Raw genomic sequence first — 14,846 nt, 5'->3', positions numbered from 1 at the left:
TATTTCCCCTTTATTATACTTCTGATGTTTTTCTGTCCTTTTTGCAAATTCCAAAGATATGAAATGTCCAAACTAGGCCAATCTTTGCATGCTTATACAGGCATTAGGTCCACAACGTCTGGAATGGCATGCTATAATATTGTGATTTTCTTGTGATATCACTTGGTTGTGATTTGCTGAATCTGTTAACAGATGTGCGCCCCCCCCCCCCCCCCCCCCCCCCCCCCCCCCACCCCCCCCCCCCCCTGATAACATCGGTTAATGTGGGTTTTAAACTGTTTCTACTCTGTGGTCCCAGACCCTGCTTATCCTGTACATGAACTTCATTTTGAATGCTCTATCCAATCTGGTTCTCCATCCATACTTGGTAGACCAACAATCGCTCTCCTTAGGCATCAGAACAGCTTTTGCTCTCCGGATTTGTGATCATGGTGAAGGTGCGTAGAAGTTGATTTCCGGGGGTGAATCAATTCAATGTCACTTTGTCCAAGTTGTTGGTCCGCTGCTTAAGGCTCCTGCGGCCATCGACGTGCCTCCAAATCCCTGTATGCTCCTTAACCCGGTATTGGAGACCCCTTTTATTGTCCGACCTCTTATGGTTGACACTTTAGGGCTCTACGCAGGCATTTTTTTATATGAAAAATGTGATACTTGGTGTACAGTAATACATGGAACAGTTTTGTTATTTTCAACCAATATGGACAATAACTTGGCTAAACAAACTATCCAAAAATATTTATTGCAGAAGTTGCTTTTTATTCTCTCCCCTGCGACTTTTTTTTTTAAAGTGTATTACCACTGTTTTCTGTCAATATACCCGGGGGGGAGGATTGCAAATTCTCAAAGAAGAAAATGAAATGGCAGACCATTTCAATTATTTAATTGAAAATCTAAATAAAACCAATTTAGGTCTGAAATGTATTCCTTTAATAGCAAATCTGGCCTCTGATAAATGTTGCCTGCTTCAGCAGTTATTTTATGCAAATAAATGAGTTCAACTTGTTTTTTAACTGTGTAACTTTTATGGATTGTGGGCAAGCCAAAAATGGCAACACAGAGTTGGGATAATTTCACTGCTGCGTTGATTAGATAGTATCTGGGAGCATGCCATGATTTTGATGTGAAACTCTTAAACTGCATTTACTTTGGAATTGTTTTACGATTTACATTAAATGCTATTACTGGAGCTGGGACGGTGTCTATCTAGAAACCACCGTCAAATTGTAAATGCGCTCTAAGGTTAATGTTGAAAATAGGTTGTTGTGAGGAAATGTTGTGCGTAATTGATATTGACCGGTTAATAATTGGTAAGTAATTGGTGCGAGTGTGAATCCAGTTTAGGTAACGTCTTTCACCAATACCCTTTGAAATATAATTCTATATTTCGTTTTGTCCTCAGGAGTTCTTGCATACCCTCCTATAAACCAAGTTGATGTTTTCAGGCTCTTCTCAAATGTTGTCTGTGTTGGGCTTTCACTATTGTGGTGCCAGAACAAAGAACCGACCAGATTACTCGAGGTGGTTGATGGGCTTTCTGAGCAAGTTCTTTTTTCTTTTCTTTTTTCTCACAGAGGATGTCAAGAGGCTCAATGACAAATATTTGGAGACCAATGCAGCCAAGTTGGATCTTAAGCTTAAACTGGATGAGATCCAATCTTCAGAGTTTTCCATTCAGGTAAATTAATCTGGAGCCATAGTTCATGCTAGATATACTTATTATTTGCTGCATTGCCAATAGGGATGCAACAGCACGTTATGTTATCGAACCGTTCTATACACCCCCTATGGTTCAATGCACACACTTGAACCGCGGAGTTATGATATGCCGGCCGTTTTCCTATAATTTTCAAAGCATTCTTTTTGCGCTGCAGACTACAGGCACGTTGTAGATTCAGATGCACAGAACCAGACTCATGGCTTCTGAACAGGTAAGGCAGGCAACTGCTTGGGGCCCCTGGCCGTTAGGAGGCGACTGAGGGCTGACAAACTTTACTCCACAGCAGTGTCTCAATGTGGCAATTGCAGGGACTGCAACCTCCTCCCCCTTAAACAACCAATGGACGATTTTCAATGACATCTCAGTAGGGAACCTCCCTAAAGGCGCCTCACAGGGTATCTGCAGGTTTCAGGTAGTTCAATTTCACAAGTTTTAAGATTTTTTTTTTTTTATTTGAATTCAATTTAAGACCAATTTCACAACACCCCACAAAAAAAAAATACATAAGGACACCAATTTGACTGAAGTACCCACTGTTGTTAGAGCAGTTAGCCTACTGCTAACAATAACGTTATTGACTGTATTACCGGTACTGTCATCAGTGATATGACCAAACAAAATAGAGAAATGCTGTATGTTTGTTGGAGGCTTTTCGCAGCCTTTTTGGTGTTTCTCACACTTCATATGGGGTTTCACATGTTTAATTCCTGTAAATGTGGCAAGTTTGAATTTTTTTTTTGCAAGAAACAGTGGGCTTCATTTTTCTACCTTTTTTTTTTTTAACCTTTGTTTTAAATCCGATTTCAACCACAAAGCAAATCTGCTGTTGTCCCACAACTTGTTATTAATTCAGCATTTTCCCATGGTTTAGCAGACAATGTCCATTAACTAGTTAAATTCCCTAACTTGGTACCTGCTTGCTATCTACCTAATGAACGACTGCTTGAAGAGAAGCAGTCAACCGTCACTGGTGTCTTGCTGCATTGCATTGTTTTGACACTGTCTGCTACTTTAGTGGAAACACTTCTCACATGTCATAATTCGTACCGTAATTGTACAGTTACCATGACCCATAAACAGTGATACCTACCTAACAGTGGGCCCACTGTTCCATTGCATCTCTGCCAACAAACTTTTATGGATTTGGGAATTTACATGGATTGTCTGAGTGCTTCATTGATCAACTATGTTTTGTAATGATTCCAGTGGTTGTTTAACTCCAGTACACCATGTATTTTCAGCACCGAGAGAAACGTATGGAACAGGAGAAGGAGCTGGTTCAGAACCACAACGCATGGCTGGGCTCCGAACTGAAGGCCAAGACTGAGGAGCTTTTGTCAATCTCCAGGGAGAAGGGCAAGGAGGTCCTGGAGCTCAAGTGTTGTCTGGAGGGCAGGAAGGATGAGGTAGTGTATCACAATTAAGCCCACTGTTCACTGGCATTAGCCCCTGATTTGGCCCGTTTAGATTAGATTCAACGTTGTCATTGAACAGTACAAGTACACTACAACGAAATGCAGTTAGCATCTAACCAGAAGTGCAAATATAGGAGGACATAAAATGTACAAGTATCAGGTATAGTGTATGTTACAAGTGGGATAATAGTTGTTGAGGTACAAATGGCAATTTCAAAATGGCATTCAAGATGTGCAAATGAGGCAAATGCTGGAGTGATGTATTAAGGTAGCATGTACACCAGAGATCCAGAGATGACCGCAATGAGGTCTTTAGGAAGTCATGCATCTGTAACAACTGTAAAATGCAGGCACAATGGCAGTTCTAAATGCGCAAAGAGGCAAATTGAATGTAGAAGGTGAATGTGCAACTGAAATGCAGGGATGGCAGCGGTGAGGTTCCTTGTACGAGGTGTAGTTCTGTGCTGATCCCTCGCCTTCCTCATGATCATTGATGCCCCACGAAGTGAGACCTTGCATGGAGCCCCAGACCGAGGGAGATTGACCGTCATTTTGGCACTTTTTTCATTTTCTGATAATTGCGCCAATTGCCTTCTCACCAAGCTGCTTGCCTATTGTCCTGTAGCCCATCCCAGCCTTGTGCAGGTCTACAATTTTCAAACGGGTGCAGTTAATACAGGTAATGAGTGGAGAACAGGATGGCTTCTTTAAAGAAAAACTGTCTGTGAGAACCGGAATTCTTACTGGTTGGTAGGTAATCAAATACGTATGTCATGCAATAACATGCACATTAATTAGTAATCATACAATAAGATTTTCTGGATTTGTTTTAGATTCCCTCTCACCGTTGAAGTGTACCTATGATAAAAGTTACAGACCTCTACATGCTTTGTAATTAGGAAAACCTGCAAAATCGGCAGTGTATCAGTTACTTGTTCTCACCACTGTATATGGCCAGAATAAAATGTTCAAATCTGAGGAATATTGTCTACTATAATCCTATTTATGGATTGCATTGTTGCAGTGTTTGATTAACTGTTATTTCTGAGAATGTATATTTCATTATATACACCTGAATCTCTTCCTTTTCGTTAATTGTAATTATTTAAGGAGAGAGACAGTTGAGACACAGCGCCTGTTACAATACTTGTACTGTCACATGCTGTAATCAGTTAAGTTGGAATATGATGCAAAACAAACTGTAATCAGTCTAAATAGTTTTCAGTTTGTGAGTATAGAATTCCAAATCAAATAAATAAAAGCTAGACTACAACAGTCAGGTACAGAAGGCCTGACAATTTTATTTTTATCATTTTATGACAAAAAGCAATATTAAAAATCCAGATGTTTAATTCATATTTAAAATAATGCCACAATGTAGACTAATTTTACATCATTATTTAATAGGCAAGCGGATTTCAGTCGCTTATTTGTCGCATCACCTCATTTGTCTTATCACCATCACTAATTAAAATTTCAGGATTCCGGCCATACAGAAGAGCTGCCGGACATATGTTTTAAATTGCCATACTGTATAATAGCTTTCATGTAAAAACAGCAAAAACACACAAACTGTGCTCCAACAAATGTTTTTTATTTAAATTAGTCTGCAGAATGAACTCTTCACAATCTTTGTGAACTGAGCATGTACTCCGTTTAAATACTGTATCCCAAGTGTGTAGGGCTGTCACTACGCACTTGATATGCTACATATGATATGGAAACATTTTGGAGAAAAGCAGTGCACCAAAACCAAACCTATTAATGTAATTAAACTTAAATTAAGCATATGTAATAAAATATCCGTATTCCTTCAACTTAAGGAATTTGCTTTCCATTACATCTCACTGAAACAATTCCATATTTTGGACTATCTGACTGATGTTGACTGCTTCAAACGTCTACTTCTCCAGAACCACTTGGTCCTCAACGTACCCATGTTTTTAAACAACTCTAAACAGGATTCTATCTAAATTAGTATGGCTATTATGAGACATTGAGCTTCCTTCTGTTTTTTTATTTGGTCCATCAATGCCACCATTAGGCCAAATTGAATCGTACTTTACTGCTTAGTTTCATGTTCCTTAACATGTGTGCAGTATATCATCACTCTGATAAAGATATCAGACAGTGTATTTATATTCACATTTTTATAGCGCCCCCTGTATAGTCGAGCTGAAAGTGCCTGCATATTTTCATTCTTGAGATTGTTTTGAACATGGTACCAATGCGTACTTTGCAATATGAGTATCCGTGTCTTATGCATTATGTACCAGGCCACCCGCATGCTAATGTTTATTGGTCAGTGGCGGGCATGTTTCTCAACGAACTTGTCTGGTTTGACATGCGTTGAGAGACCATCTTGGCCCATAGATGCCAAATATCTAACTATGTGAAGATTGGTCATTTGGTAAGATAGGCGTAGCGTTTTAAGAGATTTTCACAAACTCTGGGGGTAGCCTCAGGGCTGTTTTTTTGTTTCACCAGTGAACTGTTACAACTTGTTTTTTTGTTTCACTAATCATAAACTGTTAAAAGGGGCTCTTCAAGCCCCATTCTTGGCTTGCCACAGTCACTCCTATCTGTGGCCCGGCTGAACTAGGCTTGCCTGGTTTTTCTTTCTTTTTTTCCTAAATGCGATGTTCAAATTGTGTTGGAATCTATGTATCCAATTTATATATTCTGAAGTTCAAAAATGTGCCTAACTATTTCTATTTGCCAAATTAGGGTGTAAGTGAATGTCTTAGATGTTATTCAATCAACAATTTATTTTGTGAATTAACCTAATCCAACAATTTTATTTTGTTTTTGAGAAACATGCTTGATTAACATGTTATTTTCAAACCTTTTTTGGTCATCTTTACAAAGGTAACAATAATTGTGGAGGGCACTTTATATTATTGAACATGTCAGATTTTGCAATCGGAACCTTTTTTGAGTTTGGTCTCCAAGATGCCAAACCCATTCTGTTGTCTTTTCACCCTGTGGCCTCCACCCCTTCCCTCTAGGTCACACAGCTTCAAACACAGGTCACCAACTTGAAGATGATCAGTGAAAACTTGGAGAAGCAGGTGGAGGACCTGATGACCAAACTGAAAGAGGTTTAGTGTAAAGTTTGTTCTTATGAACTGATTATAAATTACATTATTCATGAGGAACTGTATACTGTTATCAATGCATCTTTCCTATGTATTGTAGGCCAAAGACCAACAGAGCACCATGGTGGAAAAGTACAACAATGAACTAAATGCTCAAATCAAGCTCGGCAACCTGTACAAGGTTAGTGTCTATTGTTCTGAAGTTGTATACCAAGGAATAGCATGCCAAGGAGCACTGTTGCGCTGGTAGTACCATTACTACAGTCAGTATAATTACGTGTATTGTCTTATATGCTAGTGTGTGTCCAAGATGCTAGTATCAGTGCAAACTTAATGCTACCAAAACCTGATAAGAGTTTGATGTGATTGAGAGGCTGGTGTGGATATAAGGAGTCTACACACCCCTGTTAAAATGCCAGCTTCTTGTGATGTAAAAGAATGAGAAATCATGTCAGAACCTTTTCCACATTTATGTGAACTATAACGTGAACAATTAAATTGAAAAACAAACTGAAATCTTTGAGGGGGGGGAATAAAAAAACTCACAATAACTTGGTGTTCACACCCTTAACTGAATACTTTGTTGAAGCACCTTTTGATTTTATTACAGCACGCAGTCTTTTTGGGTAGGAGTCTATTAGCATGGCACATCTTGACTTGGCAATATTTACCCACTCATCTTTGAAAAAGCGCTCCAAATCTGTCATTGCGAGGACATCTGTGCACAGCCCTCTTCAGATCATCTTTGGGTGATGTGCAATGTTTTTTTTGCACCAAACATATCTTTTGGAATTATGGCCAAAAAGTTCAACCTTGGTTTGTTTTTGCAAACTTCAGCCGGGCTTGGATGTTTTTCTTTGTAAGAAAAGGCTTCCGTCTTGCCTCCCTACCCCATAGCCCATTCATATGAAGAATACGGAAGATTGTTGTCACATGTAGCACACAGCCAGTACATGTCAGAAATTCCTGCAGTTCCTTTAGTGTTGCTGCAGGCCTCTTGGAAGCCTTCCTGACCAGTTTTCGTCTTGTCCTTTCATCAATTTTGTAGGGATGTCCAGTTCTTGGTAATGTCTCTGTTGTGCCATATTTTCTCCACTTGATGATGACGGTCTTCACTGTGTTCCATGGTATATCTAATGCTTTAGAAATTATTTTATACCTTTCTCATGACTGATATCTTTCAACAATGAGATCCCTCTGATGTTTTGAAAGTTCTGAGATGCAACTAAGAAAATGTCAGGAAAATCCTACTAGAACAGCTGAACTTTATTTGTGATTAATCAGTCACTTTAAATGATGACAGGTGTGTAATGAGTTTGAACGTGATTGGTTAATTCTGAACACAGCCACATCCCCAGTTATAAAAGGGTGTGCACACTTATGCAACCAGTTTATTGTAAGGTTTTTATTTTCATTTTCCCCCCTCGAATATTTCAATCGAATTGTTCACATTATAGGTCACATTAAAAGTGGAAACATTTCTGACATGATTTATCTTTGTCTCATTCTTTTACATCAAGAACCTGGCATTTCAACAGGGATGTATAGACCCTTTTTATATCCACTATATACCGCTCTGGAAAAATTGAAACCACTGCAATATTTAGTTCCTCTGGTTTTACTATTCATATGTATGTTTGAGTAAAATGAACAGTTTCGTTTTATTCTATATTTATTCTATATAAATTCCAAATAAAAATAGTCAATTATTGTATTTATTTGTAGAAAATTACAACTGATCAAAATAACCAAAAATATATGCATTGTTTTCAGACCTCAAATAATGCAAAGAAAACAAATCCAGATTCAGTGTTCAACAACGAAATACTAATGTTTTTACTTAGGAAGAGTTCAGAAATCAATATTTGGTTGAATAACCCTGATTTTAAACACAGCTTTCATGTGTCTTGGCATGCTCTCCAACAGTGTGTCACATTGCTTTTGGGTGACTTTATACCACTCCTGGCACAGAAATTCAAGTAGCTCAGGTTTTTGTTTGATGTGTTGTGACCATCCATCTTCCTCTTGATCAAATTCCAGAGGTTTTCAATGGGGTTCATGTCTGGAGATTGTGCAGGTCACGACAGGTTCTTGATCTGGTGGTCCTCCATCCACACCTTTGTTGATCTGGCTGTCTGGCATTGGAGCATTTATCTCCTGGGAAAACCAATTCTCAGAGTTAGGGGACATTGTCAGAGCAGAAGGAAGCAGGTGTTCTTCCAGGATAACCTTGTTAGTGTCTTGATTCATGCGTCCTTCACAAAGACAAATATGCCCGATTACAGCCTTGCTGAATTATCCCCAGATCATCACCGATCCTCCACCAAATTTTACAGTGGGTGCGAGACACTGGCTTGTAGGCCTCTCCAGGTCTCCGTTTAACCATTAGATAACCAGGTGTTGGGGAAAGCTGAAAATTAGAATTTGAGAAGATTACCTGACTCCATCCATCTATGGTCTAATCCTTATGGTCTTTGGTAAACTTCAGCCAGGCTCTTCTTTGCTTCTTATTGATGAAGGGCTTTTTTGTAGCTTTGCATGACTTCAGCCCTGCCACTTGGAACCTGTTTTGAACTGTCCTCGCCGTGCACTTCACCCCAGCTGCTGTTTGCAATTCTATTTGTAGGTCACTTGATGTCATCCCACAGTTGTTGAGTGACATGCAAATTGGTTGACGGTCATCTCGGTCAGTGGTCGTTTTTGCCCTCCGCCAGTCTGTATTTTTGTTGTCCCCAATATCTGTTACTTGACCTTGTTCTTATGAACTAGCGTCTTTGAAATTCACAGGATGGAAGCAACCTGACACTCACTGTATCCCTCTGCCAGTAAAGCCAGAATTGAACCCTTTTCCTCACTCGAAGCTTTTCTTTTCAACTCTTTTGTCATGCTGAATAGTTTTTTTTTTTTTATTTAAATTATTCAAATACTATTTGCACCTTTTTTTCCCATCCAGCTCGTCCCATTTCAAGAGGATATTGATGAACATAGCAGTGATTTTATTTTCCTCATTAAATTAGAATTGGTTCATGTAATCACCACCACATGAAGTAAAATGAGGTGTGCCTGTGTTGGAATTTAACAGGCACTGGAATTTAATGGCTGCCATACACGTTGAGATGCTGATTTAAGAAACATTTGGAGTGGTCTCTTGGTTTTTCCAGGCTTTTCTCCAGATTGGTTTTAGTTTATGGCCCTCTATCAGGTATTGTAGCAACACATGTAATACTACCGCATTATGTAATAACTTTACAAAATGTAATACACTTTCACCTCATTATGTAATAACTTTCACCATATTTTGTAATAAATACATTGAACGCAATATGTACATTTCCCAGCATTTTGTAATACATTTTTACTCAATGCAGTGATAATTACATAATGTGGGAGTTTGACTTTTTGTTTATCATAATATTTTAGCATTATGTAATAACCAACCAAACTGGATGTTTTCAATTCATGAAAATCGTTATAACATTACAACAATGTTTATTTTAGTGTGTATCATATTGACTCAATTATTTTTGAAAAGATGCTACTAATCTATTGAACTTATTGTCTTTCATTGGCCAATTTTTTTTATCAGGGATCTGTTTTATTAGATCGAATGAAACCCGTCATGAGAAGCCAAAGACTAAGCATATGATACACATTGCTGGTGTTTTCACAGCATGTAACGCATCATTCCTTCAGACCCCGCTCTAATTCCTAAAGTAAAGTCTCTGCTACAGTCTGCTGGCCGACTGGCACCGGTCTGTGTCAATGGAAACAGAACATTGTCTTTTTTTTAATTTTTTTTGGTAAAACACCTGTGTTTGGCGCCGGTGGAAACAAGTTACAAGTGTCACTGTATTCCTTAGCATAATAGAGACTGTACTTGATGGTTCAACTGCATGATGCTGTTATACTGACACAAAGTATTGGTATACACACGTCAGGACACATGTGCACTCACACGCAGCTCTGCCATTAAGGCTCTGTTCTGGGCCCGTTATTGTTCTCAATATGTATGCTGCCTCTGGGTGATGTAATCCGGAATCACAATGTCAACTTTCACTGGTATGCTGATGACGTTATATATTTCAATGAAGCATTGAGAAGCCCCAAAATGAGCTACTTTGGAAGCATGCGTTTCAGATATTAGGAAGTGTATGACAGAATGACTTGTTTTAAACTCAAGAAAAACAGAAATGTTTGTTTTAGGACCCAAGAAACAAAGGGCTTTGTTAGCAGATCTCACTGAACCATGGCGGCTGCTTGGTCGTATCCCAAAAAACTGTAAGAAACCTCAGCGTTACCCTTGAACCTGACCTCTCCTTAGATAAACACCTATGTCTCGAGACTTGCTTATTTTCATCATCTTCATTCTATCAAAAACTGATGCAGAAAATCTAAACCATGCTTTTGTTACTTCTAGACTAGGTTACTGCAATGCTCTACTTTCCGGTTACCCTAACAAATCAATAAATAAACTTCAATTAGTACTGCACACTGCTGCTAGAATCCTAACTAGAACAAAAGAATTTGAACACATTACTCCTGTACTAGCCTTTTTACACTTGCTGCCTGTTAGGGTTTGGGCTGATTTTGGGGTTTTATTGTTAACCTACAACTTAATACATGGACTTGCTCCTACTTACCTTGATGAACTGATCCAGCCATACATACCTACACGTAACCTTAGATCGCAATTGTACCTAGAATCTCTAAACAAACAACCAGAGGCAGGGCCTTTTCTCATAGAGCTCCACTACTGTGGATTGATTTGCCAGTTTAGGTTAGAAATGCAAACTCAGTGCAAACTTTCAAGTGTCTACTAAAGACTCATTTCTACAGCATGGTCTATGATTAAGTGCAGTCTGGCCCAGGGGTGTGAAGGTGACCAGAAGGCCACTGGGATGCCCTCCCTCCAATGCTTTTCTGGGGCGGAGTCACTGGCTTGTTGTTGTCTCTCTGTTGCGCACTTGTGCAATTGGCTGTACTCTGCTGGCAATACTTGGCCCTCATTCAGGGTTGTTGCGGTTGGTGGGTGTCCCTTTTGGTTGATACTTGGCAATGTGTTGATTTCCTGCTTGTCCAGGGCCTCCCCCAGATAGAGCCACAGTGTCGCCGGACCCCCCTGTCTCAGTCTCAAGGTCTTTCGCTGCTGTATTATTGTGCTGGGGGAGTAGGGTCAGTTCTCCTTCTCCACTATAAATCCTTGTTGATGTGAGGAATGCATTTTCTGAATTTTCCCACTCTCCTCCCGTTTGGAACTTAGGAGGGCATGAGGTCTTGAACCACATCTACAGAGTACCTGGCTTGGGGGTCCCGTTACTCTCCCTGTCCAGAATCCTCCTGGTTGTGTTGCAGATTGAGGTGATTCCTGACGATTTCAGCTGCCACTGTGCTGACACCTTGGCCTCCCCCGTGTTGTCCCTTTCTTTGTCCATCTGATCATGCTTCTGACTGGGCTAAGTTTAAATGGACTCTAGACTCAGCCCACATGCGTTTATTAATTATTACAATTGTTATCTTACTATGTTCCCCTGGCACAGCCAGAAGAGGACTGGTCACCCTTCTGAACCTGGGTCCTCTCTAGGTTTTTTTCAAAATTTTGGCATTCTTAGGGAGTTTTTCCTAACCACTGAAATTCAACACCACTGTTTGCTCAGAGTTCATAGGAGTCTTATTTAATGATTTGGACATTTTTATTTAGCTTAATTGTTAAGCTAAATACGTTTGCATTTAAAAAAGTTAAACTCCCACATTTTGTAATTATCATGGCTTTGTGTAATTTATTACCAAATGTGGGGAAATGTATTACATTTATTACATACAAATTACATTGCGTTCAAGCTATTACAAAATAAAAATATTACTAAAGGCCTGTGTTATTACATAATGAATTTCTTAGATTTTGTCAAGTTGTTGCATACTGCAGTGGTATTACATAATGGGTTGTTACAGGTATTTAATTGATTAAGCATTCAAAGCGATGCCATTGTAGCTTTCCTATGATATATTTGCTTTAATCAGGCGGCCGCTTCAGATGCAGAGTCCAAGAACGACGAGCTTAACAGGGCTGTACAGGAGCTGCAAACGCTGACAAAGGAGGCTGGAGATGGTGAGATACTGTGATTTTACTGTAGTGTTGTCTGGTGCTTAATCCATTGTTTCTGCTGTTAATATCCCATGAGAAATATGCAAATCAAAAAGAATTGCTATTGAAGTAATAAAGTGAAAATCTGTCTGGAGTCTGAGTGAAAATGTTGTGACAAAGTCTTGTGCTTGTTCCATTTGTTGTTAGGGCTGAAACAATTTGAGTAAATCGTGTGTGTTCGTGTTTCCCCATTTATCATGAGCTGATTCAAAAATCTAAGATTTCTCAATGTACACAAGGCCTATTTCTCTCAAATATTGTTCACAAATCTGTCTAAATCTGTGTTAGTGAGCACTTCTTTGCTGAGATAATCCATCCACCTCACAGGTGTGGCATATCAAGATGCTGATTAGACAGCATGATTATTGCACAGGTTTGCCTTGGGCTGGCCACACTAAAAGGCCACTCTAAAATGTGCAGTTTCACTGTATCCGGGGGGGTCCGACAACCAGTCAGTATCTGGTGTGACCACCATTTGCCTCATGCAGTGCAACACAACTCCTTCGCATAGAATTGATCAGGTTGTTGATTGTGGTCTGTGGAATGTTTGTCCACTCCACTTCAATGGCTGTGCGAAGTTGATGGATCTTGGCAGGACCTGGAACAAGCTGTCGTAAATTGCTGATCCAGAGCATCCCAAACATGCTCAATGGGTGACATGTCTGGTGAGTATGCTGCCCATGCAAGAACTGGGATGTTTTCAGCTTACAGGAATTGTGTACAGATCCTTGCAACATGATCCTTGCACCATCGATCCTGTACAGTGAAAGCTGGAATTCATCCGTCCATTAGCCCACTCAAGTTGGTTACGATGACGAACTGCAGTCAGGTCGAGACCCCCCGATGAGGATGACGATCATGCAGATGAGCTTCCCTGAGACTGTTCCCTGACAGTTTGTGCAGAAATTCTTTGGTTATGCAAACCTATTGTTGCCCCATCTGTCCGGATGGCTGGTCTCAGACGATCTTGGAGGTGAAGGTGCTGGATGTGGAGCTCCTGGGCTGGTGTGGTTACACATGATCTTTGGTTGGAGGCCGGTTGGATGTACTGCCAAATTCTCTGAAACGGCTTATGGTTAAGAAATGAACATTCAATTCACGGGCAACAGCTCTGGTGGACGTTCCTGCAGTCAGCATGCCAATTGCACCCTCCCTCAGAACTTGCAACGGCTGTGGCATTGTGCTGTGTGTATTTAATCTTTAAGCTTTTAACACCCTGTTGGGCGACATGTATTATACAAGCCATTTCCAAAAAAGTTGGGATGCAGCATAGAATGTAATTAAAACAGAATGCCATGATATGCAAATAATTTCAACCCTATATTCTATAGAAAATAGTAGAAAGAAAACATAAAAAATGTAATCGGGCAGAACTGTTGTACCGAACATTGGGTGTTGCATAACTGTGTTTTTGTTTTTTGGTTAAAGATCTGATAACATTCAGATGCAAAAATTTGATTGGGGCCATGCCTTTTCCCCCACACTGTGAGCATTTATTTTGCCGTTTAACACTAGAACCGCCAAATGCTTATGGCAATTACTATTTAAGTTAGTAATTATCATGGAAATGCCATTTTGTCAAGCTACACCCTCCTCCCATGACTTCCCTTAAATAAGCGTGTATTACAATGTTCTGTTGTCACAGTTCTAAACTTACAAAGCATTGCAAATGTTGTAAAATTTTGATGAGTCAGATGGTGGGTCTGAAATATATCCCGAAATTGACATCGGATGTTGGGTCTTCATCTAATTCTGATATTGAGTCCCCACCTCCAATGCCCATGCATCCTTGCAACAAAAAAACCAACCATTGGCAACCCTAAATGCCACTGCGAGACAGGAGTCTGGGGGACAGCATGATTTGGGTAGAAAAGAGCAATTAGAGCTCACCAGGAAGACTACCTGTACAGAATGTCCTCACCGAGAGTGCCGGCTTGACAACCCAAGCCAGAAGACACATTGGCAGTGGAAGGATGAAACCAGGCCAGTGGGTGAGCAACTAATAAACATTGAGTGAGATGCATAAAATTTATTGAATAATACACTGCAATGTTTTTACTTGAACAGATGGCTGTGTTGCCATATACCTGAGCCTATGTAGAAGAATGCAAGAGGCTACATCTATTAATTATTTCTACGAATAGGCTGTAAGCCTATGTGTTAATTTTTTTTAATGTATCGTATTTATCAAGAAACCCTGCTTTAGGCCTATGTACAGCTATTCATGCATATATCCTTCAACCTAATTTAACCTTGTATATCATCAAAAAGAGATCAAAATGTCTGTAGTTTCGTAATTTGCATTGTGGCCAACCTAAACGTGTGAAACAAAGTTGGTTTAATGTCTGAAATGGTTCAAAAGATACAGCCTGTAATTTAATTAACGCTAGTTAGGCTATGTAGCGTATGTAAAATCAATCAAGGTTTCATTATATGAACTGGGGATAGCCGAAACTGGTGAGCGACATCCGTTT

General features: G+C 39.7%; 1 protein-coding gene across 4 annotated transcripts in view; it reads left to right on the top strand.

Annotated features, from left to right (window-relative positions):
• tpra (translocated promoter region a, nuclear basket protein) overlaps nt 1–14,846 on the top strand; it is a 160,489-nt gene that overhangs the window by 13,198 nt on the left and 132,445 nt on the right. For all 4 annotated transcript variants that reach the window (XM_013132787.4, XM_013132788.4, XM_013132785.4 and 1 more), the window contains exons 5-9: nt 1,572–1,675; nt 2,959–3,123; nt 6,141–6,233; nt 6,331–6,411; nt 12,249–12,336. In XM_013132787.4, coding sequence (XP_012988241.3) covers nt 1,572–1,675; nt 2,959–3,123; nt 6,141–6,233; nt 6,331–6,411; nt 12,249–12,336 — 531 coding nt within the window. The remainder of the gene's footprint in view (nt 1–1,571; nt 1,676–2,958; nt 3,124–6,140; nt 6,234–6,330; nt 6,412–12,248; nt 12,337–14,846) is intronic.

This window comes from Esox lucius, chromosome 3, assembly GCF_011004845.1.
Source record: "Esox lucius isolate fEsoLuc1 chromosome 3, fEsoLuc1.pri, whole genome shotgun sequence".
Lineage (NCBI taxonomy): Eukaryota > Metazoa > Chordata > Actinopteri > Esociformes > Esocidae > Esox > Esox lucius.
The sequence above is the reverse complement of the archived record's forward strand: the minus strand, read 5'-3'. Positions and strand labels throughout refer to the sequence as shown.